The sequence below is a fragment of the Trichinella spiralis genome, assembly GCF_000181795.1.
Source record: "Trichinella spiralis strain ISS 195 chromosome Unknown Scfld2, whole genome shotgun sequence".
Taxonomy (NCBI): Eukaryota; Metazoa; Nematoda; class Enoplea; order Trichinellida; family Trichinellidae; genus Trichinella; species Trichinella spiralis.
The window spans coordinates 10,909,877-10,932,273 of record NW_003526941.1 but is presented as its reverse complement, the minus strand read 5'-3'; the positions used below and the strand labels follow the sequence as shown (position 1 = coordinate 10,932,273).

The 22,397-nt window shown below is 33.8% G+C and overlaps 7 protein-coding genes across 7 annotated transcripts; 4 read left to right on the top strand and 3 right to left on the bottom strand.

Moving 5' to 3' along the window:
* The first annotated feature begins 9 nt into the window (after positions 1-9).
* Positions 10-4,641, top strand: Tsp_07851 (u4/U6 small nuclear ribonucleoprotein Prp3). The gene is given in 17 exon segments (XM_003381257.1): positions 10-174; positions 383-610; positions 706-904; positions 955-1,142; positions 1,213-1,346; positions 1,560-1,608; positions 1,777-1,839; positions 1,985-2,098; positions 2,113-2,349; positions 2,429-2,905; positions 2,962-3,074; positions 3,147-3,339; positions 3,411-3,469; positions 3,597-3,820; positions 3,883-4,215; positions 4,276-4,397; positions 4,477-4,641. The coding sequence occupies 17 exon segments, from the start codon at positions 10-12 to the stop codon at positions 4,639-4,641; spliced, it is 3,063 nt and encodes a 1,020-aa protein (XP_003381305.1).
* Positions 4,642-5,368: 727 nt separating this feature from the next.
* On the top strand, positions 5,369-6,324 carry Tsp_07852 (MACRO domain-containing protein 1). Its single transcript, XM_003381256.1, has 5 exons — positions 5,369-5,456; positions 5,618-5,737; positions 5,797-5,913; positions 6,032-6,135; positions 6,190-6,324. Exons 1-5 carry the CDS (start codon positions 5,369-5,371, stop codon positions 6,322-6,324), a joined length of 564 nt encoding a protein of 187 aa, XP_003381304.1.
* A 974-nt stretch (positions 6,325-7,298) lies between these two features.
* Tsp_07853 (cell cycle control protein 50A) lies at positions 7,299-12,448 on the top strand. The gene is given in 15 exon segments (XM_003381255.1): positions 7,299-7,345; positions 7,432-7,465; positions 7,874-7,981; positions 8,688-8,763; positions 10,021-10,188; positions 10,221-10,286; positions 10,298-10,429; positions 10,569-10,708; positions 10,826-11,156; positions 11,231-11,362; positions 11,527-11,742; positions 11,797-11,906; positions 11,996-12,036; positions 12,080-12,154; positions 12,346-12,448. 15 exon segments carry the CDS (start codon positions 7,299-7,301, stop codon positions 12,446-12,448), a joined length of 1,779 nt encoding a protein of 592 aa, XP_003381303.1.
* Positions 12,449-13,582: 1,134 nt separating this feature from the next.
* Tsp_07854 (hypothetical protein) lies at positions 13,583-16,731 on the bottom strand. The gene is given in 15 exon segments (XM_003381254.1): positions 13,583-13,773; positions 13,823-13,970; positions 13,988-14,028; positions 14,083-14,221; positions 14,275-14,452; positions 14,504-14,582; positions 14,643-14,744; positions 14,811-14,933; positions 15,001-15,072; positions 15,162-15,296; positions 15,370-15,477; positions 15,551-15,622; positions 15,970-16,136; positions 16,234-16,333; positions 16,611-16,731. The coding sequence occupies 15 exon segments, from the start codon at positions 16,729-16,731 to the stop codon at positions 13,583-13,585; spliced, it is 1,776 nt and encodes a 591-aa protein (XP_003381302.1).
* A 3,275-nt stretch (positions 16,732-20,006) lies between these two features.
* Positions 20,007-20,333, bottom strand: Tsp_07855 (hypothetical protein). The gene has a single exon (XM_003381253.1). The coding sequence runs from the start codon at positions 20,331-20,333 to the stop codon at positions 20,007-20,009; it is 327 nt and encodes a 108-aa protein (XP_003381301.1).
* A 558-nt stretch (positions 20,334-20,891) lies between these two features.
* Positions 20,892-21,340, bottom strand: Tsp_07856 (hypothetical protein). The gene is made up of 2 exons (XM_003381252.1): positions 21,242-21,340; positions 20,892-21,095 (listed from the first exon to the last, which is right to left on the bottom strand). Exons 1-2 carry the CDS (start codon positions 21,338-21,340, stop codon positions 20,892-20,894), a joined length of 303 nt encoding a protein of 100 aa, XP_003381300.1.
* Positions 21,341-21,660: 320 nt separating this feature from the next.
* On the top strand, positions 21,661-22,121 carry Tsp_07857 (mediator of RNA polymerase II transcription subunit 22). Its single transcript, XM_003381251.1, has 2 exons — positions 21,661-21,775; positions 22,111-22,121. The coding sequence occupies exons 1-2, from the start codon at positions 21,661-21,663 to the stop codon at positions 22,119-22,121; spliced, it is 126 nt and encodes a 41-aa protein (XP_003381299.1).
* The last annotated feature ends 276 nt before the right edge of the window (positions 22,122-22,397 follow it).

Sequence of the window (22,397 nt, the reverse complement as noted above, 5' to 3'; positions counted from 1 at the left end):
TGATGGTAAATGAGTTTTGTGAATTTTGGTCGTGTTTTTATTGATTTGTTGTTATCGTGTTGTCATCTGTGTTGTTACGTCAGCTACGTTCTGGCAAGGACAACTCGAACAATCCAGGGAGAGATGCATCACGGTAGATGTTTGAGCCGTCGGCGATGCGTTGGTATTGCCACGGTCGACTGATTACTGTAACAGTAGAATTGTCGAAATCTTTTTCCAATTATTCGACATGAATTTTTCATAATCAATATCGGTTTTTGATTTCAATTAGTGTACAATTTTACAATATATTTTCATTTCTTTGTCTTTGAAAGATAAAAAAAATAATAATTTGATAATTAATTTAAATTAATTGTTTAAAGATAAATTATTTGATTTTAAGAAAGATGATAATTCGTCAGTTCGCGTTTTGAATGTGAAGCCAGTGACGAATGAAATTATGGGATCGGGGGTTTCGTTGACAAGCATCGACGAGGGTAAAGTCAGTACGGGTGGCGTTTATACATCCAATTGTTCTTTGGTTCAAGTCAAACCGTATCCCAATCAGTCGTCTAGTCCACAGCATACTTATTTCGATTATGGCAAGGAGTTGCTGTCAGTTGCCACTGGTGTAAGTTTGATTTATTGTTTACTATTTTCACTTTTTATTACACTGTTTCCGATTTGTATTTTATATTGCACTTGCGCCATTTGATTTGTTTTCAGTTGTGCAGTCACGATCATCCGATCTCCTCGATTGGGCAGAAAAGACACATATCCAGCATTGCATGGATGGTCATTTTCGGTGATGCCATTCACAATTTTATCGATGGGCTATCGATTGGTGCCGCATTTTCTTACAATCTCTTCGATGGTATCAGTGTATCAATAGCGGTCTTTTGTGAAGAATTTCCACACGAATTGGGTTTGTAATTTTTCTTGCAAAATTGTTGATGATTATAATTTGGTTTTCAGGTGACGTGGCTATTTTGATCAGTTCCGGAATGACGATTAGGCAAGCTTTGTTTTATAATATTCTTTCAGCATTGACGTGCTATATAGGATTCGTCATTGGTGTGATTTTGGGAGAAATTCCCCATGCAAGCATGTACATTTATAGTCTCGCCGGCGGTATGTTTATGTTTATTTCGCTGGCTAACATGGTACGCGGTTATTATTTTTCAATTTTCTTATGAGATGAAAATATTTTTAATAGTATTATTTATCTTTTAGCTGCCTGATATGAACAAGAAAGTGGAAGATAAATTGAAGCACGATTTTATGAGTGGTTTCAAATTGTTCTTCATTCAATTCAGTGGCATTGTCTTTGGACTGCTGTGCATGTTCACGCTGGCAATGGTGGAGAAGTACATAAAAATATGATCAACGTTTATTTATGATTTACTGATTCTATGACTTTTGAATGAACAGTTTAACAATTTGTTGAAATATTAATTAAGTAATTGAAAACAGCATCATTAGGAGAAGTTATTGAAAAACAAATTACGCAACTTGTAAGTTTGTTACCGGAAGATGTTATTTTTCTGTTTGTGAAATTATGCAATTTAACATCATTTCAGAAAATTTCTTTTAATTTACACGATGAATGAATTGGGCAAAACTGAAAACGTTTGTTTTCTTTGAAAATTTTGATTTTAATATTGTCAAGGTTGAATGAAATATATTATTCATGTTATTTGCAAAAAAATGTAAAAGGATTTGTGTTCAAAAAATAAAACTGCTCCACATGTAGCATTCAGTAAATGGTATTCAATTAATGGAACAATTATTTTACAGAAAAGAATTACAAAATTTTTGAAATTTCCAAAACTCATGAAACGTATCACTGAGCACAGCAGTGTTTATTATTAATAAAATAAGAAATAAGACTCGCTTAAAAATAAATTGAAAGTATAAAAACAAAAGAAAAATTAAATTAAATTTAAAAAAATTAATTATAAATGAAAATAATTCTAAATTTTTAATAATATATGCAATTTATCAGATAACAACTTTGTTTTGTTTCCGAAGTGTACTGTACTTTGAACCTTCTAGCTCACTTTCATACGGTAGTTTCTTATTTAATCTCCTGAATTGTAAAGTTTCGTTACTTTGGACGGTTTTTCTGTAAAGATGCCCGAATCGGAACCAAAAGAAGCTGCGAAAATTATATTAAAGAAAGCAATTGGCACAACTCACAGCAAACTAACCCACGCGTTGACCAAAGCGATCGATCGTGGCTATGATAAAACAAAAATGAAACAGAAGTTGCTTGAAGTGCACAGTGAAGAAGAAGATGTGGAAAAAATTTTGAACGCCGTATTTTCTGATTCGTCTCAACTTATCAAACCATCGGGCAGAAAGAGTCGGGTCTGCATACTGTTTAATGAGAATTTTTTCTGTTCTAATTTTCTCAAGCAGTTCCATTTTTGTTTGATTGTATTTTCAGTTTGACCGTGTTGATGATGAGAAATCGAGTGAAATCAAGACGTCCGACAATTTAGACAGCGTCGCTTCTGCTGCTAGCGCGAAGCCTGCTCTGGAAAATTCCAAAGTGCAGGAAATAATGCTGAAAGCGCAGAGAATGATTGAAGAACGGAAAAAAGTGTTGCAAGTGAACAGTTTTCCATATGTAGTTAATTTTGAATATGAGAATTCTCTGAACAGTCGTATTTGTCAGCTGCAACCGTCCAAAATAGCACCGGACCAAGCCAAAGAGTTCATGAATGCATCATTGCTGAGGGTGAATCGTATGGCAGAATTGAGGCAAAGTATTGCAAACAAACTGCCGGCTTTGATGAATTATCAGGCTGTTGCTCGTCAGCCGGGCAAACCAACTCCACTGATTTTGGATTCCGAAGGACGTACTGTAGACACAGATGGACGTGCTGTGCAATTAATACAACGACAGCCAACATTGAAAGTAGTTATTGTTGTTTTCTGTTGATCAGATTTATCAGTTTTTTTCTATTCAATTTTCAGGCTAATATTCGCGCTGAAAAGGTCGCATTGTTCAATAAAGCTGTTCAAGAAACTGCCCAAGCAACGGACGATCGCGTTACAGAGAATGCAACGTTTTTTGATAAGCGTGTCAAGTGAAAAAAATACAATTTATATAAGCAGTGTTTTTATTTGTATTATTAATGAATGAATTTTTTTGCATATAGAGTAAAAGGGCCGGGTCGTGCTCGTCGAGAGTTTTCCTTCAAACAAGACGGTGAATATGTAAAACAAGCAAACCGTTTGCGTGCGAAATGCCGTCTCGAACGATTGCAGCAAGAGATTTCACTAGCTTCCAAAAAGACAGGCATATCTTCAGCCGTGAAACTTGCCATGGTTGTTCCTCGGGTCGCAGAATCGGTAAGTTTTGTTTTTGATTTTCAGCTTTTGCTATTTTTGCACTTTTAATACCTGTCTGTACAATTTTGCAGGTAGAAGCAGAAGTTCCAAATGTAGAATGGTGGGATTCTGTAATTTTACCAGGCGAAACGTGAGTGTGTTTTTAAAAATTACTTTTTTCAACTTAATGTTATATTACTATTATAATTACTGCTACTTAATTAATTGTTGAGTGTTTTTGATTGCATGCAACAGTTTATATTTTGTTGTTTGTACAGTTATGATGTGGATTTGGATTCGTTGAATTTTGATATTATTACAAATTTGATTGAACATCCAGTTCAATTGAAGCCACCTGGAGAGCACAGCGACCGCAACTGCCTGAAAGTATATTTGACCAAAAAAGAGCAGAAGAAATTGCGTCGTCAAAATCGCAAAGAAACCCAACGTGAAAAGACGGAAAAAATTCGACTTGGACTCGAACCACCGCCGGAACCCAAAGGTTTTCAAAAATTGTTTATTCAATTTGTGGAAATGAATTTATTTATTTATTTGTCTGTTTAGTTAAAATTAGTAATTTAATGCGAGTGTTGGAAAGCCAAGCCATACAAGATCCCACGAAAATGGAAGCCCACGTTAGGGAGCAGATGGCGAAGCGGCTGAAAAAGCATGAAGAGGCAAATTTGGCTAGGAAACTTACCCACGAACAGAGAATAATGAAAAGAGCGAAAAAAATTAGCGACGATCTGTCAACTGGGGTTCACGTTGCCGTATATAGGGTGTTGGATTTGTCGGATCCGGCGAAAAAATTCAAAGTAGAAATGAATGCCAAGCAAATTCACATGACTGGCACCGTAGTTTTGCATAAAGACATCAATGTGATTGTTGTTGAAGGAGGTGAGTTGGAAGAAATCAAATTAAAAAACCAATGAATTCTTCTGTATGTTTTTTTTGCAGGGCCAAAACAGCAGAGATTTTTCAAACGGCTCATGATGCATCGAATAAAATGGGAAGATCAACAAATTCCTGGCACGAGCAAAAAGCAAAGTCCGCCCAATCGTTGTTTTCTCATTTGGGAGGTAGCTTGTTTAATTTCTTTTTTTTCTTTGATTTTAAACATTGTATCAGTTGCAATATAAATTGTTTTTCTTTTCCAAGGGTATTGTGAAGAAGAAAGCTTTTGGAGAGATTAAATTCAAAATGTGCCCTCTTGAAAAATTAGCTCGCGAATATTTTCAAAAACACGGCGTCGAGTATTACTGGGATATGGCTTACAGCAGAGCTATTATGGAACAAAATGACGCCGAATCAACAACGGCTTAATTGTTGTTTGTTTGTTTTTTTCTTTTATATCAAAATTATGTCTTTGTATTTTATATTCACGATGCGCAACTGCTTGTACAAATTCGAAAATCACAATCATGCTCAAGAAGTGATGAATTCTGATGGCATGATTTTTCTTTCTTTATTTGGAACAATAAAAGTTGGTGTTTTTAAAAGTTATCAGAATTTTTTTACATGATGTTTTGCAGTTATGAATGTTCATGGTAAATTGAAAAGAAAAACATTAGTGAAACTTTACTTACTTGTTATCAAATTAAATAATCATTTTATCATTGTAAATGGAAATTTTGAACTATTCAAAGATTGAAAACATTTCTTTTAAGAGTCATAATTAAATTTTAAAGATGTGCTTACCTTTAGATCAAAAGGTTACGGTAGCTGAAGGTGAATTTATTGTTCCTCGAATTAGTAATTTAAAACTGGCTTATTATTTGCTTTTAAAATTGCAAATTTTCTATATTCGATTTGTATAAACTGCATAAAATGAACTAAATTACATATTCAATTGCTTAGTTGGTGTGAATAAACTGGCAAATCATTTTTAGAGAATCATTTCAAATTTCCAACTGGAAGCAGTTAAGATTTCTAAGCACATTTCTTTCGTCAGAAAAATGGCTCATTATTCAGCTGTTTCAGGTTAAAGCAATGCTACGCATGATTGAATGAGTAAATTTCGTTTTTGTTTCTTCTAGAACAGTTTCTCAACATGCCATTGGCAGAGAAGCGCAAGTTCTATGCATGTGGAAATAATTTCATTACCCTTGAAAATATTCCAACAGTGGATAAAATGTTTCGTAAGTGGAAATTGTTTTTGACTTGTCTTGTTGCTTATAAAAAACAGACTGATGATTTGTTTATATGGTAAATTGTGCAGAAAGTGAATAATAAAACTTGTTTAAAAATTTTTATTGGTTTTTAATATTCATCAACAAACGTTTGTACGTAAACTATTCAGATTGTGATCGGAATGTGGAAATGGCTAAAAAGTTCAGTCTGTGGCAAGGTGATATCACTTCATTAGAAATTAATGCTATAGTTAATGCAGCTAATTCAGCGCTTCGCGTAGGCGGCGGTGGTGAGTTGTGGTTTGTTGTATTTTTTATTTCAAATTTCAGTAGTGGTTTTCTTTTTCAGTGGATGGTGCTATTCATCGTGCTGCAGGTAAAGAATTAAGCAAAGAAACAGCCACCTTGGGAGGTTGTGCGCCTGGCTGTGCTAAGATCACTCACGGATACAGGCTTCCAGCGAAATGTAAGTATTTTGTTTCTTTTTATTAAATTGCTGTCAACAGTCTGCAAAACTGTCTCTGCAAGGCAGTTTTTTCATTGTTAATAAGCGTTTTCAGCTCTTCAACTGCGCAATATTTAAGATGTGATTCACACTGTTGGTCCGACGGATGGAAATCCTGAAACACTGAAATCATGCTACAAGAACTGTTTTGACATATGCAACAAAAAGGCACTGAAATCAATTGTAATGAAAATTGAAGTTTATTACAAAATTTGTGTAAATTTGAAAATTTTCAAGGCGTTTCCTTGTGTGGGTACTGGCATTTACGGATTTCCAAATGATAAGGCTTGCGAAATTGCCGTAACAACTGCATTAGAATGGTTAAAGGCGACTGAAAACATGGAAACTGTAAAATTTGATATACATGTATAATGTTGAACTAATTAGTTCCCTTTTAGATGAATCGAATAATATTTTGTGTGTTTTTGGATTTAGATAAAAATTTGTATATGGAAAAATTGAAAGAAATATTTACTTCATAAGATATATTCTAACATATTTATGAATTTGTGTCGCGGTATGGCTATTTTTACATTTGAATTTTTTAGTTTTGCATGTGTGCGTTTGGCATGAATTCTTTCTACATTTTTAGTGCATAAGTTCAAGTAATATTTTGCTGATATTAATCAAAATAATAATCCGTTTATAGTTTATTCATTTACTTGGATTAAAAATACATTTCAAACTTACAAAGTTGTATTTTTCCTCAGATTCAGTTGAATAAATTCAGAATAACTATCAGAAAGAAAATAAATTAGAAAAATGACATTTTATCATTGAAAAAGTCAACAAGTAAAAGCAGTGACAGAATATGCGGAGCACAGTTGAAAGCCCAACAAATCACCGTAATGCAAAAATTATTAAAATGTTGAGTACGGTTAGTTATGTAATTTTATCTTGGGAAGGTAAAATTTACAAAACTTGTCAAGATAACGAAATTCACATTTTAAAAATTAAACAACGGAGAGCAAATGTTAAAGAAGAAATGCCAGTCCAAGATGAAATTAAAAGTCACGCCGAATTACATCATTCAATTCAAATTTTGTTTCTTGTTTTACAATCGTGTATGTATGTATATATCTTTATCTTTTATTTGTTTATAACTTTGCTTGTTTTTGTTTGTTTTGTATTTATAACATATTATATAAAACTGAAATAAATTTATTATAAAACTTAACAATTCAAGGTACAGGTGATTATATCAATCAGGAAAGAGAAAAAAACGTTTTGCACGCACGCACGCACACACACACATCAACATTTATTATTTATTTATTTATTTGTCTGTTTAAAAATAATATTATTTTTTAAATTAAATTTAAATTTAATATAAAACAAGAATTAAAATGCGTGAGGATTCGTTATTACAACTTTCAGGAATGGAATTGTACTTGTTTGTCATTAAAGTTCTGTATTTACAGATTGTTTGAACAATGCAATTTGATTTGCACTTTTGAATTGTTTCTACTTTTTTTACAGTATAGTACTCAAAGATTTTGTTAAGGGTCTATCCGTTTTGTAAAGTTGGTTGTTTTCTTCTGAAACAGTGAGTATGACATTACTGAAGTTTAAGTTTTTTGCAAACGCAGTTTTTTTTGCAGTTTATTTTTTGCGCCTTTTATTTGTAATTGCTATTTTTATAATGTTGCAAGTATATTTCGTCAAACCTTGATGTAATATGTTTTTGCATGTGATCTGAGTATATTTTTAAATGTAAATTTTATATTCGTTATCTTACTTTTACTTATGTTCTTGTGTCCATTTGCGCAATTAATTTCTTTTATTCCTTGACGTTTTTTATTTTTTTCGCTTTAATAGTTTTGAAACGATTTATTGATTTAGTATTATCATGAACTTTTTTACTTATAAGTAAGGCATTGTGTATCACACGAAATAAATGATGTGTGAATTTCTATTTCAGTGTATTTATGGTAAACAAGTTAAATTGTTAACACTTTGGCCTAACTACTTTTGCGAAGCCGAATGGCCTCCACTTCTTCATTGCCAAAACCTGTTAACCGTCCAAAAGGTAATTTAAAAAATTTTTACTGCTTACTGTTAATGTGCAAAATTGTCTTGTCTATCAAAATATGATTTTTTAAGCATTAGAATTGAATGTCTAATTATTAATTTTAATGTGTCAAATAAGAAAGTTCAGAAGACAAATTTCTGGCAAGTGATTATCGAATATATTTTGGCTATTTTAATTATTAAATTGAATCTGTTCGTTTTCTTGTTGTTGCTTACAGTAAGAATAAGAGAAAAATGAATAATTTTCAGTCCTGATTTAGAATTAGTCATTCCAGTCAGTTAGTAATTATGTTGTTTATTCATTGTTAAAGGTTTAGATATGTATTTTATGTTGTTGAAATTGTAATTTGCATACATTTTTAAAATTATAAGTTATGAGAATTATGGAGTGCTTTTAATTATGTGATTGGTTGTGCTGAATAGAGTGCATAATGGTAGTGTTATACTTTGGCAGAATTGCTTCATGCTATTTATTGACGGTTGCACATCCTCTTTAGCATCTTATTTTTGCTTACTGTTTTCATCGAATTATGCAGATGATAATTTTATTCATTCACATGATTATGATATTCACTCTGTTTATTTTTCATTGCTTTCTGTTTTCATGCTTTCTCTTTTTTCCACTTCTAGCTTATGAAAGTGTAAAGTTTTCCACAAAAACCGTTCATATAAGGCATATGTTTTTCATTTTCAACCAAATTTAGATTGATTTCTGTAAAGCATTTGCATATGCATTTTCAAAAGAATATGATAAATATAAAATTGTAATGGTGGACCCAAGTTACAATCAAGTTACAGTAATCTGCAAGAAAACAATAAAACAAGCTGTAGACAAAGCTGTCTGAAAGGCGCTAAGTTATCTTGCGTTTGTTGCATGGTATTGATTGATTTATACTTTGCACTAAGCATTTTTAAGGTAATTGCTATAGCAATTCTATTCAGTTCATATTCAACAGAGTTTAGCAGTAAATCTATTATTAGAAGTATCGAGTTTCTTGTGCTATTTTTTGAAATTTGAAAAGTTGAATTTATTGTTCATTTTTAATTAATTAATAGTTCATTTATCATTTTTGTTTTATTTGAAGTTGTTTCTCTACGTTATATTATAATTTGGAATAATTTAATATTAACAGGAAATTTTTTTTTATAGAATACTTGTAAAATTGAATTTTATATTATTGAAGTGATTTATTTTCTTTGTCTGATAAATGTGCTGAATGTAAAATTTGTAGGCGTGTATTCATATAATTGTATTGTTTAATGTATTTTTTTATTTTGAAGGACACGTTGTTGCTTTTTTTATTTTTATAAATTTCATTTAATGAAGCAATCAAATGTAAGATGAATGAAATGTCAAAAATGGAATCATTTTGACTGTTGCTCGGCTCGCTCAAGTATTCATCTGTGCCGAGTGTTATTTTTGCATGCTTAAAGTGATTAAATAATTCATTTCGTTGACTGATCATCAAATAGTTGTTTAGAAATAATTTTTCGAAATTAATGATTGTTGAGGTTATAGATTTTGATTGAATTCTGATTGTCATAGAACTTAATTTGACTTTCAAATCATTTATATTGAAATTTTAACGGATGCGTTTGTCATTGTTAAGGTGATTGATTGATTTGCATGAAGAAAAAGGAATGCAATTTTTCTTTTCTATTTTTGACTATTCAGTTGATATTGTTGATTTGTGAATATCTATTTATTTGTTTGTTGTGTATTTATTGTTATCATCTGGCTTCGTATGTGGTTTGTAGTTGTCTTTACATGCCGTAGAACTGTTCAGCAGTTGTATTGTTGAAATGGAATAATACAGAGCAAGCATATTTTGTATCTTATGACAGTCGGAGAAGATTTAGCAGAAAATAAACATTGAACTGTTCAATTTGTTTGCAACTGCGCGTGCAATTGTTGTTTACACCAGCTTCACGGCTGACTAATTGATTGCCACAAATCATCATTGTACAATAGTCAGTGCTCATGAGGGTTGGCTGGTTTTTTTCTGTAAATTTTTATTTAATCATTTAATGTTGAAGCGGACGTTGAACAATCGGTACAGTTTAATTTCCGTCTGCGCATATTTTTGTGTGTATCGCTTATCATCGCTTCCCCACCCCCCTCTAAAAAAAGCAACCAACAGCAGGTATACATTGATAAGCAGATCTGTTGCGCGTATGTTTGTCGACTAGCGCGACACAGCGGCGGTGCTTATCATCATCATCATTCGCTTGTGCAGTGCTAGGCGAAATCGATTGCCATTTTTCAAGGCATTCTCGACCGCGTGATCGGAAGACGGGGTGTGGTTTTCTATAGGCAATGCCAGATCAGAGGGTGCAAAACCAACTTACGCTGCTTGGCCTTGTACCAAGTTGAAACTTTCGGTTGGTCAGTCGGTTCTTTGTAGACCCCAAATGGCCAGGGGCGAGTATCAAGTCAATCGTCCACGTGAGTGCGCAAATTGTGCTAATTTGCTTCAAATTATTTTTTCTTTCTACAATTTTAACCTCGCCCACACAAGTACAATATTGTTCAAAGTGTTTGCGATGTTTTCTGGTTTGTTTGTTTGTTTATGTAAATTTTTCAGATTCAAAATTTCGCCAACAAAAATTGAACGCTTGGCAGCCGATTCTCACTGCCGGAAGTGTATTGCCAACATTTTTCGTCATCGGCCTGGCATTCATCCCAATCGGTGTTGCGCTGCTGATTGCTTCGAACAATGTACGTGTATTATATTTGTTTATTTATTTGTTGATTACTTTTTGCTATGCTTTGCCCCCACCTTGTATCTTTGAGTTTTTTTTGCTGACAACAGAATTTTGACAAATTGATATTGTTGATCAGGTGCAAGAGTTGGTTATCGATTACACGGATTGCGTGATGGAGGAGAAGCTGTGCAAAGATGAAATTTCCGATCCGACGAAAATAATGGAAAATCCACCTTGCCGTTGCTTGGTTGCTTTTGAACTGCACCACGATTTTCTCGCCCCGGTGTACATCTATTACGGCCTGAGTGGCTTCTACCAGAATCACAGGCGTTACGTGAAATCGAGGGACGATGTGCAACTGTTGGGCAATCCCAAGCACGTCAGCAGCGATTGTTTCCCATTCCAATACGCAGAAAATGAGATTCCAATAGCCCCTTGTGGAGCCATTGCCAACAGCATGTTCAATGGTCAGTGGGCGGGCTTTTCCGTTTAATTATTTTTATTCAAATTTCCCTTCATAATTTTCTTCTTTTTCTTCCAGACACTTTTCTTATTAAATACAAAATCGTCGATCAAAGTGATGCGGTTGTTCCATTGGCGTATGATGAAATTGCTTGGCCGTCGGATTTGAGCAAAAAGTTCCGCAATCCGGACTCGGTGCCACTTTCTGCAGGTAATAATTGAACAACAACAGCCTGTCGACGAAGCATTCAGAATCTGCTCTGCTGTTGTTGTTGTTGTTGTTTGCTTTTTTGCTTGCTCTGTTGTTTATCGACCAGTACAATTTATGCATATTGTGGTCGATTAATTAATAAATTAATTTTATTGTTTGGTCAGCGTTCGAAGGCACGTCGAAGCCGCCCTATTGGAGAAAGCCAGTTTACGAATTGTCCAACGTCTCGTCGGCAAGTGGCTTTCAAAATGAGTCGTTGATTGTTTGGATGCGTTCGGCTGCTTTGCCAAATTTCCGTAAACTGCACAGTCGAGTGTTGCACGTCGACACCTTTGCGAATGCACTTCCCAAAGGCAACTACACTGTTGAAATTACTTACAGTATGATAATTTATTTTTCAATTCAAAGAAAACTAATAATCATAAATTGTTAAGATTATCCGGTTGCATCGTTCGATGGTCGGAAACGATTTATCATTAGCAATGCGTCTTGGGCAGGCGGCAAGAATTCCTTCCTCGGAATTGCTTACATTGTAGTGGGCACCGTATGCATAGTGATGGGCTGTGTTTTTCTGTTTGTCCACATGAAATTCGGCCATTCGTAAGTGTATTCAGTTGTAAAAGTTATTTTAAGCGACATAGACAGCGTCGCGTTGATTCTAGTTTTCCATTACAGTCTGACGGAGATGGCAGCGATTCGATCCCCTTGATATAAAAGTGCACGTTGCTTTTCCCCATATGAAGCACAACAACAACAACAACAACAACAACAACAGCAACTCGTCCAAGCTAAGTTTACTGTTCTCTTCTTTTTTTTTCCTCCATTGCCTCACTCAGTCTGTATGGTTTTTGTTCATTTCAAATTTAACCACTCTGCGTGTTTACTGTTTTACAAACAAACAAGCTTGTTATCAGTAATAATATGATGATATCATTTTTTATGAATTGTTTTCCATTAAAAAGAAAGAAAATTTATTTTTTCAGCTTATCATGCCACGTAATCGATACTGTTCTACGTAGAAAGCGACGTTGTTGTCGAAAAAAATCATTACGTACCACAAAAACAACACTAATTTATTTCAATTAGTGGGTAAGCTGAAATTGCTTGTAGAAGAGAAGCAATCTTTGTATCAGTGTTAATGAAAAAGAAACACAAACTGACATTTACTGATTGTCCATCTGAGGTATGCTTTACGTTGAGTGCAATTTTTTTGGAATATTGATTGCATTTGTGACACGAGGCGGACGATGTTTTCGATTTGAGAATCATTTTAACACAATTTTGTGTCGAGTCTGTGTCATATATACATTATTATATTCTTATTTTAAGACATTGTTGACAATTTTTCAGCCCACTATCTGCATTGCAACAGTAACAATCATCAAATTATTAATTAGTTGGTTGATAATTAGTTTTTTGCTCTTTTTTTTGCAGCATTCTTCTTTGGTCACTGTAGAAGTGCATTGTTGCACTTGTGTCAAACATTGAGTATCAACGTCTTTTTAGCCGTTTCTAGTTCGAGTTGTTCGATTTCTCTGTTCAACAGAATAACAGAATTGTTCCACAGCTATCTTCGAATTCATTTTTGTTGCAATTGTGATTATGGTAGGCTACAGTATGTGACGTTCAAGTGTAATTTGAAAATTTCCATGTGGAAGTTGGAGGTGTGCGAACGAAAAGCGATGGACGTGCTATTAAATTGGTGCGATGAACGACGAAAAATGTTTTATTTGAAGCGTCGGTTTGTGGTCACAAGCTTTGCCGCGGCTTTTTTCTTAAAGTAAGCTATTGTTGGCCAAGGTGGCCTTAATTTTGCTCTGTTGTTGTTGCTGGAGGAGGGAGGATAAGCGAAGCAAATTCATGCATGCCGTGCAATTTATGTTCGAGCTTTCCAATAATTCCCTTCTAATTCAGGTTTTTTCCCACATTTAATTATTGTCTTTACGCAAAAAGTTCTCGCCATATTAAACAAAGGTGTGCAAAAACGGAGATGAAATTAATTTCTTTTCTGCACATTCTCAGAAAGTTATTCTTCAGAATTGATAATATTCTTTTTCTATTAATACGCAAATATGTTATGTTTACTTTTCAAAAGGATAAATGATCAAGATATATATATATATATATATGTATAGATAAAAATAAGTTTCACAGAAAGCTAACTAAACTAAATTTAAAATAGTGCGTTCACGACGGACAAGTTCTTCGTTTCGACTTTCTTTACTTATCCTTGTTTTGCTTAAATGGTCGAGCTTTCGACGGTCCGGGTTGTTGTTCACGCTGTTGTTGTTTCTTCTCCACTTTCTGATTTTGTCCACTTTTGAGTTCAGCCTGCTTCCACTGATCTTTGCGTTGCTTAATATAATCATCGTAAAGCCTTGCTTTTGATGATACCTTGTTTGTAGTTGTTGCTAAATCAATTTTTGGTATTTTTGATTCTACATACAATCTCGTACGTACTTTCTCTTTTAATTTGACTTTTCTTAACGTTACCGACGACACTACTGGTGGTGCTCACCGAACTTTTGGCACCTGGTTGGAGCTTTTTCGCGGAACTGTATTTGTCAACGCGAGGAGTTTCTGCCGCTGTTTGCGTTTTCTTCGGCATCTGAAAAGCAACAAAACTAATATACCAAACTGATGAGACAACCAACCCCTTGTGGTTTCTGTATAATAATAATAATTTCATTTTTTTGCCTTTTCTTTTTCCAAATAATGACGACACCGTTCTTCGGTGGCAAATCGAAATTCCTTCGTCACCGTATGAGTGGACGACACTCGAAACGTTGTCGGCTTCTGAGCAGGTTGCTGCTTGTTGACGACGACCGCATGGGCAGTTTTCGACGGTTGGACTGAAATCTGAAAATTTGAATAACATATGTAGTAAATTCAAAAATATCTATGCTTCAAACAATGCAATGAGCAGCAGCAGCAAGCAACATTGTAGAAAAAACGACCTTTTCAGTGAGAACCGCCGAACTGGAGCGATTACCAAGTTGGAATGGCATCGGCTTTGTCAGTGCTTTCTTTTGCCCTAGACGGAGACCCACGTTCGGCGAATGGGCCCATGCTGGAACTCCACGCTTCAATCTGCAAAATAATATTAATATTATGTTATTATTGCTACTCTCAGTATCTTACCGGTTTCCGCGTTGCTTTTCTGGTGTTCCTTCGTTCGCAGCACCTTTCGTCGAAGATTTTTTTTGAATACCAGGAGTATCTGGTTCAAAATCATCAAAATTTTATAAAGAAAGAAACAAAATTTTTCCTTTTTCTTTACTTAATTTCACTGATGCTTCATTTTTATAATCCAGCTTTGCAACGTTCTGCTGATCGAATGTCGCTTTTTCCCCGTTGTCGTGCAATTTTGGTCCACTGTTTGCTGAAATGATTTGATCAAATTTAAATTTTTTTAATCAAAAAGACAACAACTGCTTGCTATCCATACCAAGAACTCGTAGCGGTTGCAATGAACCCACTTTAACTCTTTCGTCTGTTTTTGCAGTTGGAAATTGTTTCATTTGCTTTTTTTGATCATTTGGCTTATTATTATTATTATTATTATTGGTCACTGAATAGAAAAGAAAAATATGGTACTGTACTGAAGATATGTATACACTCCACATTGCCTTACGTACCAGGTTTCCATTGGACCGCATTTTTAGGTGCAGCAAGAGGTGTATGATAACGTTGTGCACCAACGTGACTTGCTGAAATTATCGATGAAAAATGAACAAGAAAAATCGACTTTATATACAGAGCAATGAAGCCTTCTATTTGAAATACAAATTACACATACGCTGATCCGTTCTGCGTGCTTTGTTGCTGCTAGCACGCATGCTTTGCATAGTACTCACAGGTGTTTTTGATATTTCTGATTTCGTAATAACCAATTTCGACACAACCGCTTTTTCAATTTCAGAAATACTTGCTCCTGTTAAAACAATTATTTTTTGTATATTGAAGACAAAAATGATTTTTAAAAAATCTACTCAGAATTTTGAAACTCTGATCTTTCGCAGGTGTCGTGGTCGGTTGGATCTTTCCTGACAATGATTTTCGTTTTTCACTTTGCAACTGCACTGGGCATTCCGCTTTCTGGTTTGTATCACCTACTGAAAATATTAAGACTTTTTTTTTAATTTTCAAACTCATCACCAACTTGGAAAAACTTTTTTTTCAATTTACCAGTACTGCTTTTATTTCTCATGATGCGTCGAACTTTCAGTCGGTTTACGGAATATCTTTTCTCTAAATATTCTGTAGAAAAGAAATAATAAATCAATTTCCACCAATACTAATATATATTAAATGCAATATTTCTGTAAATAATTTATTACTACTCTCATTCTTGTTAAATTCGGGGATGAAACCATTTTCGAAATTTGAAAATGCATCTTTATATTACATCCTTTTTATTAATTAACCCGAACATCCTTTTTATCAGTAAAATTAAATAACACTTGATCATTGAATTATACTGAAATAAAAACTCTTCAACTAAGTTATCTTGAAAATGCATGCACTTTGCATAAACAAAAATTACTGAAATTTAAGTCTATTAAGTAAAATTATTATAAAGATTTAAATTGAAAATTTACACATACCAACGGGGCTTCGTCCAACAAGTTCCACTGGTTCGATTATGTTGCCTTGTAAAAAGTCATCGGCTTTCTTGGTCGTTATTACTTCATATGACTTTTCACGAATTAGCGGAGAAGAAACTGAATCCAATTGGCAGGAAATTTCTTCTTTGCCGGCTTTTTCCATATTACTGCAATGTGAAATAATAAAAACAAATTGTTTTCTTTGCCACAACCAGTTAAAAACAATGAATCAAAACAGATTAGCATTTAGAAAAAAATTCAAACCTAGAACACGCAGATAAGTTCTTATGATTGTTGGCTAAACTATCATTGTTGTGCTGTTTTTCATCAAAAATATCACCTTGCTTCAGTATAGGAGTTTCCTCTGAAAATAAATAATAAACGAATATATGTATAAACCTTTTAATTTACAAAAAATAAATGATAAATTGTATTACATTTGAAAAACCCTAAGGCCGATACATTGTAAGTCTTGTATATTATATATGAAAGTTTTCGTGCCAATAATAATAATTATTATTATTATCAGCTTTCAAAACACATATTTTATATGAAAAAAAATAAGCCAAAGAAATAAAAATAACCAATTATTCGTAAACGACTGAAAGACAAAAGAACACATCAAGAAAAAAAAGGATTACTTCTCCTATCAAACCATGAATCGTCGACACTGGATGCATCATCGGTAGCAAAGCTTTTGAAAGTGGGGGCATCAAGATTTTCCAAATAATTGGAATTATTTCCAGACTGTTTGTTGTCCATTGAAGCACCGACAATCAATCGCACACCAAAGCTGCTAGTTTACCTCTTAACGAGAGTACAGTAGGATTTGAACATGCGTGTCATATATGGTACAGTAATTTAAATCTAACAATTTTTTTAAATCTGGTTAATTAATGCTTAAATATTGAGACGATACATCTGAATTAATTACAATTTGTTTTATAATTGAAAATTTAAACCTACTGTGTCATAAATCATTGTTTAAAGGAACATTCACGCAGCATTATTAGAAAATATTTATAAACAGCATTAAATAAAGTAAGTAAAGCTTTATAAAATCAATTTTTCAACTCAAAGATATAATCAAAATAAATAATAAAATCAATTTTAATGAAAAATATTATTACAACCTGAAATTTGCTTCAATGATTTTGCAAATGTAATTGGTCAGTTATGTTTCTTGAAATCAAACGCACTGCTAGATTAATTATTTTTTAAATATAAGAATTAAAAATATAATTCATATTTTTTAACATTTCGAATAACGCTTCTAATTATTTTTTCCATGAAACTTATTTAACACGTAATTGAAATTAATACATTTTAATCAAATTTTGTACCTTACCATTGTAGAATGTAATTTTATTGTTTTCACTGGTTGACTGGTTTTATCGAGAATTCCTTTTGCCGGTAACAAACTTGAATTTTTTTCCAAAATAATTGATTGAGTAAATTTTTACCAATTTTAAGCGATCATATAAACTATTATTATTATTATTATTATTGTCTTTACTGTTTTATTATTCCAAAGTTAGTTTTGTTGCATGGCGCGAATAGTTAATGTTTGCTTCAGAGTCGAGAAGTTACACTAAATACAGATTTTAACTTGAAAAATATGCTTTGTTTCATGATAAACTTTCATCCGTGTTGACGGTACTTTGTCTGACCATTTAATTTATTGTTAATTGTAATTGGTCATATTAGTATGATTTAAAATTTACTATGATTTTTGTTATTAATTAGATTTGTAAGTATTTTTATAAATAAATTATATAAATTGATGAGAGCTGTCAGGGGATGAAGTTGTTCAGACTATTCATTCCGAATTATGTTGAAGCGGATCATGTCCAATGGTTAAGGCTTTGGTGCGTTATTTCGTCTTAAATAATGCGGTTCATATTGATCGTCTAGTGTAGAGCTTTTGCAGCAAATTGATTTTGAAACAGATCGATTAGGCGTTTATTTATATTTTTGTGTACCGCTTTTCAAGATTTCTTCAGAACAGCATTGTTACTTTATTCACTTGCATTTCAGAATAATTTAAAATTTTTTAAATATAAATTCAATATATTTGCGTGCTGATTTGAAAGCGCAATTTGCACGGTATTTGGTTCTTTTGGTTCGGTATTGATTTGGCAAGTACAATTTGAATTGTGACGGAAGTGATTTATTCCGTCTGCCAAAAAAAAACTTTCTACGCTCATGAATCATCTACTAAATGACTGGTGCGCATGTTTACCGTATTTGATTTTCAAGTTTTTGACTAATGACTCATGCAGATGGTGAGCACAAGTTTTCATGGTCGATGATCAGCTAAGTGTTCTTTTCTCGTAAAGCCGTTTGTTCGAATTCTGATTTGCAAACAACATGAGAATTTTATTTTTTCGAATATCCCAGACGAGCGACAGCTGCTTTGATATGAATCGTTGGATATAATGCAGCTGCAGTTTGACGTTTGCATTTTTCAGAAAATATTCTGCGTTTTTTTTTCTGTTTTTTTCGGAGAACTGATTTTTTTTTGATAAATCAGAATTTATGTGCACTTCGTTGTTGTTTTACGAAAAGTATTTCTATTTCTACTTCACTCACGATCAATTTTCGACGCTGATTTCATTTTTCTCTGTTGTTTGTTGTAAAATTATGATTATGAAAATTTTTGTTCGGTCATTTTTTCCATTCCCTTCCTCCACTCTCAGTTTTCTTTCTGTGCCGGAGATGGCTTTGATTTTAGTATGCACTTTGCGTATTTGTTGCAAATCAAGCAACTGGCTTTCATTCGTCAATTAAGCGCTTTGGGCCGGACGCGCCGCAATTCTGCGGGTGCCAGCACTTCAAATTGGCTTATTGCTGCTGCTGCTGCTGTTGCTGTTGCTGCTGTTCATCCGTTCAGATTTTCTGTTGCGCTACTAAGGCCAAGCGAAAAGCTACTAGTAACTAACCAACCAACTGCTAATTGCGATGCGCTACTGCGATGCATATAGGGACGCTTTCCATTTCTCTTGGCTTGGCGTGGGGAAGAATTTTCAAGTCGAAGCTGGAAAACATTGAGCAGTTGTTGCTGTGGTAACGGATCTCGCTGATCTCGCTTACCAGAAACTTCAGATATATTATACGTATGCTCATTAATATTTATCATCTAAAGTCTGCCGACGGTGATATTTTTGCTTTTTTATTCACTGTTCTTGAAATCTGACTCCAATGCCAAGCTGTCGTTTGTTTTTCTTAATTCTGATGTTATTGATTTTTCGCTTGTCGTCGTCAGATTGCACACACACCACTACCACTACCACGAGACTACACGTTGAACGCGTTGAACAAGCTTTTATCGAACGATATCGTCGATTTAACTGTTGTTGTTCACTAAAGGATGAGTTTAGTTTTTAGCTGCTCAACTGCTTGTTTACATGCTTAAGTTTTGCCGAATTATGAAAAAAAATCACAAAATTTGCATGTATTAATTTTTTGTTGTTGCTGATTTTTGATGATCGATTTTTTTTCAATTGATTTGAAATTTTCAATTTTATTCCTTGCTTACCTTGTGGTGAAGGTAGATAGCTGACTGGCTGGCTAGCTAGCTAGCTAGCTCATTGTTCCTGTTGTTGACACTTGTTTGACAATCCGTGCATTGATCGTCGACAACTACAGAAGGTCGTGGCCCCATTTTTCCATCAATCTCACCACTGTCAACACGCTTCGCATGCGTGGGCGGCTAGTTTTTGTGACCACAAGTTGTTGGGCGCATTTTTTTCATTTTTTCTTTCCAATTCTTTGTTGCTTTCTGTGTTTTTTTGTTGTTGTTGACATTTGCTATGTTGTTTACTTTTTGTACAAACTGAATCAGTTTCACTTTTTCCACTATTATGCAAATCTTGCACAGTGAAATCATTGTATTTCGTACTATAGTTGTTGGTAGTAGTTGAGAAAATTGGTCGATCATTTTCCCATTCGGACGTGGAACAAGGTTGACTATTTATTAATAATGTTGTTTTTTTTTTGTGAAAGTTTCTTCGTTTTATTTCGACATTGATTTAGCATTAATCATCGCGCGCGATTTTCCTAATCAAACATAGCAAGTCAGCAGTGGCTTTTCCATAATTAATCGACCAAATCATTAAGCTATAAAGTAGTTGATGCGTTGTGTTGTTGTTCTGTGTGCGCTTTGCCGTTCGTCGAAACTCGGTCAATTCAAATGACGACAATGAATGCAATACAACAAAGCTTCTTGGGTATAACAGAATAGAACATCGGACTTCTTTTTCCGTTTTTGTTTCTTTTTCCGGCATTATTGTTGCATTGAAGTGGAAAAAAATGGGAATGAAGCATGCTAACTGCATTTGTTCGCTCTTTTGTTTGTGTTGCATGGTTGTTGATTTCAATTAAGGATATGGTTGAATTGTTTTTGCTTTGTTTTTTTTATATTTTGATAGTTGTCCAAAATATTTATTTAAAAATTAATCGATTGTGATGATTTTTTTTTAAAAAAAATTCTTTTTCCTCGGCATCCAGGAAACTGAATTCGCTATTTTTTGTGTTGCTTTTTGTTGTTTTGATTTAGTTTATTTTTTTTCAAACTTGCGTTTCAATAGTTACTGTAGTGCAGATGGTCATTTTTTTTCAACTTTCGACTAGTAGTTTCATATTTGTTCGGAAGTGAATGTCTTTCGCCGTGCTTTTCAAGTGGCTAGCTTGAATTTGCTTGCAGGCGTCGGCGAATCACAATCGCTCGAGCATATGTAGAGAGAAAAGCGAGGGAAGGGGGCAATTTTTCAGCGGAATTCGCCGTCCGACAGTTGTGCGCCATTTGATACTAGTGAATGCACAACGATTAGTGGAAATTTCTCTTTTTTTTTCCTGACTAGTCCGTCCGTGTGTTTGATACTGCTGCTTTTGCCTTGTAGCGCGTTGATGATTTGCCTGCATTATTGTGGAACAGCAGCAGTCTGGTTGATTGTGTTTTGAACCTGCTTTAATTTTTTGTCCCGGAGAAAAGTTGTACGACGACGGACGACGCTACATATATACATTTGTTGCTGCTCTGTCTGTGTTGTCAACAATAACTGGCCAGTGGCTAGTTGTTCTTGTCGGTTTGTTTCTTGTTCAGCCGGATGCTGTTGTATTGTTTTCTCAAATTCTGCTCATAATTTTAATAATTTATTTTTTTTTCTTGAAAATATTTTCCCTTTATCAAATAATTTTTATTTGAAGTTTGTTGTTGTTGGTGTGCAGAATGAAGCACAGTAATGTGATCGAACGATTGTTATTTTCTCACGGTTAGTAGGCTTTGGCGAGAGAGAAAGCATCGCGCGGTTGGATCGAAACTAGTTTTAGCCGGACTGAATATAATCAACCAATGATGATTATAGCTCATCATTGGTTTCTGTTGCAACAGGGGTTTGGGGGGATTGATTGATTTTACGCGCAGCCCAGCGGTGGTTCGTCTGGCCTTTCTGTTTGCATTTCGCTTTTACTTCACATTTAATTATTAAATTATTAGCACGATATGTTTTATTATTGTTTTATTTATTCTGTGTTAAAATTTATTTGCATATTAATTTTTTTCTATCTCTTTTTTGTTTCAGGTGTTGCAGCGGCTTTATTGATTGGTTGCGTTTATTTGTGCACACTCGAAGTGGAGAATAATTTTTTATTTTGTCAAAAGAAAATTTGAAATATTACTAAAATCAAAATATGACGACTGATATTGCAATTCGACCAGATTACGTCGATGAGCACATATTTGAAGATTATGACGAAAATTCTTCGGCTCGTCTGTTCGAACGTTCCAGAATCAAAGCCCTCGCTGGTGAGGATATTTTATTATTATCACTATTATTATTTATTATTCACTTATTTCGAGCTTTCTTTTACTCCGCTTGCTTGCCCCAAAGAGAGCAGATTGTAGAATAGATAAACAGCCGAACGGAGAGGCGAGTGTGTGTATGTCAGCTTTAGATGAAGGATGGATGCAAATTTAGCTTCTTCTTTTTCTCCTTTATAATTTTGACATTGAAATATATGCAGCCGATTTGATTGTGCAATTTAAAATTTAGCTCTCTAGCAAATGCTTATCGATTTGAAAATATATAAAAATATCGACGACACTTTTTTCCCCAACTACTACTAATAATAATATTTCAGTTGCGAAATAGTTTTAAAGTTTTTCTGTTCTTGTTGTTTTTTACTCGAAGCATCTTTTTCACAGTGGTAAACAATTAGAAATTTAAATTAAACGAATTAATTAAGCAACGCAGTGTCGAGCACAACTGGCTGCATGACTTTGCTTGCTTGTTTACTTTCTAACAGTTTACATTTGAGAACGAATAGTGTGTTTGTGTGAACAATTGCTAATTCATCTCTAGCTTGTTCAACGTGCAATTTTCACATTGGTTGATTTTCTTTTCATTTCCACTGTACAGCTGAACTAT

Coding starts and splice junctions, on each gene's coding strand:
- Tsp_07851 (XM_003381257.1), top strand. CDS start 10: ATGAGTTTTGTGAATTTTGGTCGTGTTTTTATTGATTTGTTGTTATCG. Junction 905..954: donor AGAATTTCCACACGAATTGG/GTTTGTAATTTT, acceptor TTTGGTTTTCAG/GTGACGTGGCTATTTTGATC. Junction 3,340..3,410: donor TTCCTCGGGTCGCAGAATCG/GTAAGTTTTGTT, acceptor ACAATTTTGCAG/GTAGAAGCAGAAGTTCCAAA.
- Tsp_07857 (XM_003381251.1), top strand. CDS start 21,661: ATGACGACTGATATTGCAATTCGACCAGATTACGTCGATGAGCACATA.
- Tsp_07852 (XM_003381256.1), top strand. CDS start 5,369: ATGCCATTGGCAGAGAAGCGCAAGTTCTATGCATGTGGAAATAATTTC. Junction 5,457..5,617: donor AACAGTGGATAAAATGTTTC/GTAAGTGGAAAT, acceptor TAAACTATTCAG/ATTGTGATCGGAATGTGGAA. Junction 6,136..6,189: donor AAAAGGCACTGAAATCAATT/GTAATGAAAATT, acceptor AAAATTTTCAAG/GCGTTTCCTTGTGTGGGTAC.
- Tsp_07853 (XM_003381255.1), top strand. CDS start 7,299: ATGCGTGAGGATTCGTTATTACAACTTTCAGGAATGGAATTGTACTT. Junction 8,764..10,020: donor AATTGTAATGGTGGACCCAA/GTTACAATCAAG, acceptor TTAATGTTGAAG/CGGACGTTGAACAATCGGTA. Junction 11,907..11,995: donor CTTACATTGTAGTGGGCACC/GTATGCATAGTG, acceptor AGTTATTTTAAG/CGACATAGACAGCGTCGCGT.
- Tsp_07854 (XM_003381254.1), bottom strand. CDS start 16,731: ATGGACAACAAACAGTCTGGAAATAATTCCAATTATTTGGAAAATCTT. Junction 14,745..14,810: donor GCAACCGCTACGAGTTCTTG/GTATGGATAGCA, acceptor AAATCATTTCAG/CAAACAGTGGACCAAAATTG. Junction 14,222..14,274: donor CTGCTGCTGCTCATTGCATT/GTTTGAAGCATA, acceptor TCAAATTTTCAG/ATTTCAGTCCAACCGTCGAA.
- Tsp_07856 (XM_003381252.1), bottom strand. CDS start 21,340: ATGAGCTATAATCATCATTGGTTGATTATATTCAGTCCGGCTAAAACT. Junction 21,096..21,241: donor CTCGCCAAAGCCTACTAACC/GTGAGAAAATAA, acceptor GCAGAATTTGAG/AAAACAATACAACAGCATCC.
- Tsp_07855 (XM_003381253.1), bottom strand. CDS start 20,333: ATGCAACACAAACAAAAGAGCGAACAAATGCAGTTAGCATGCTTCATT.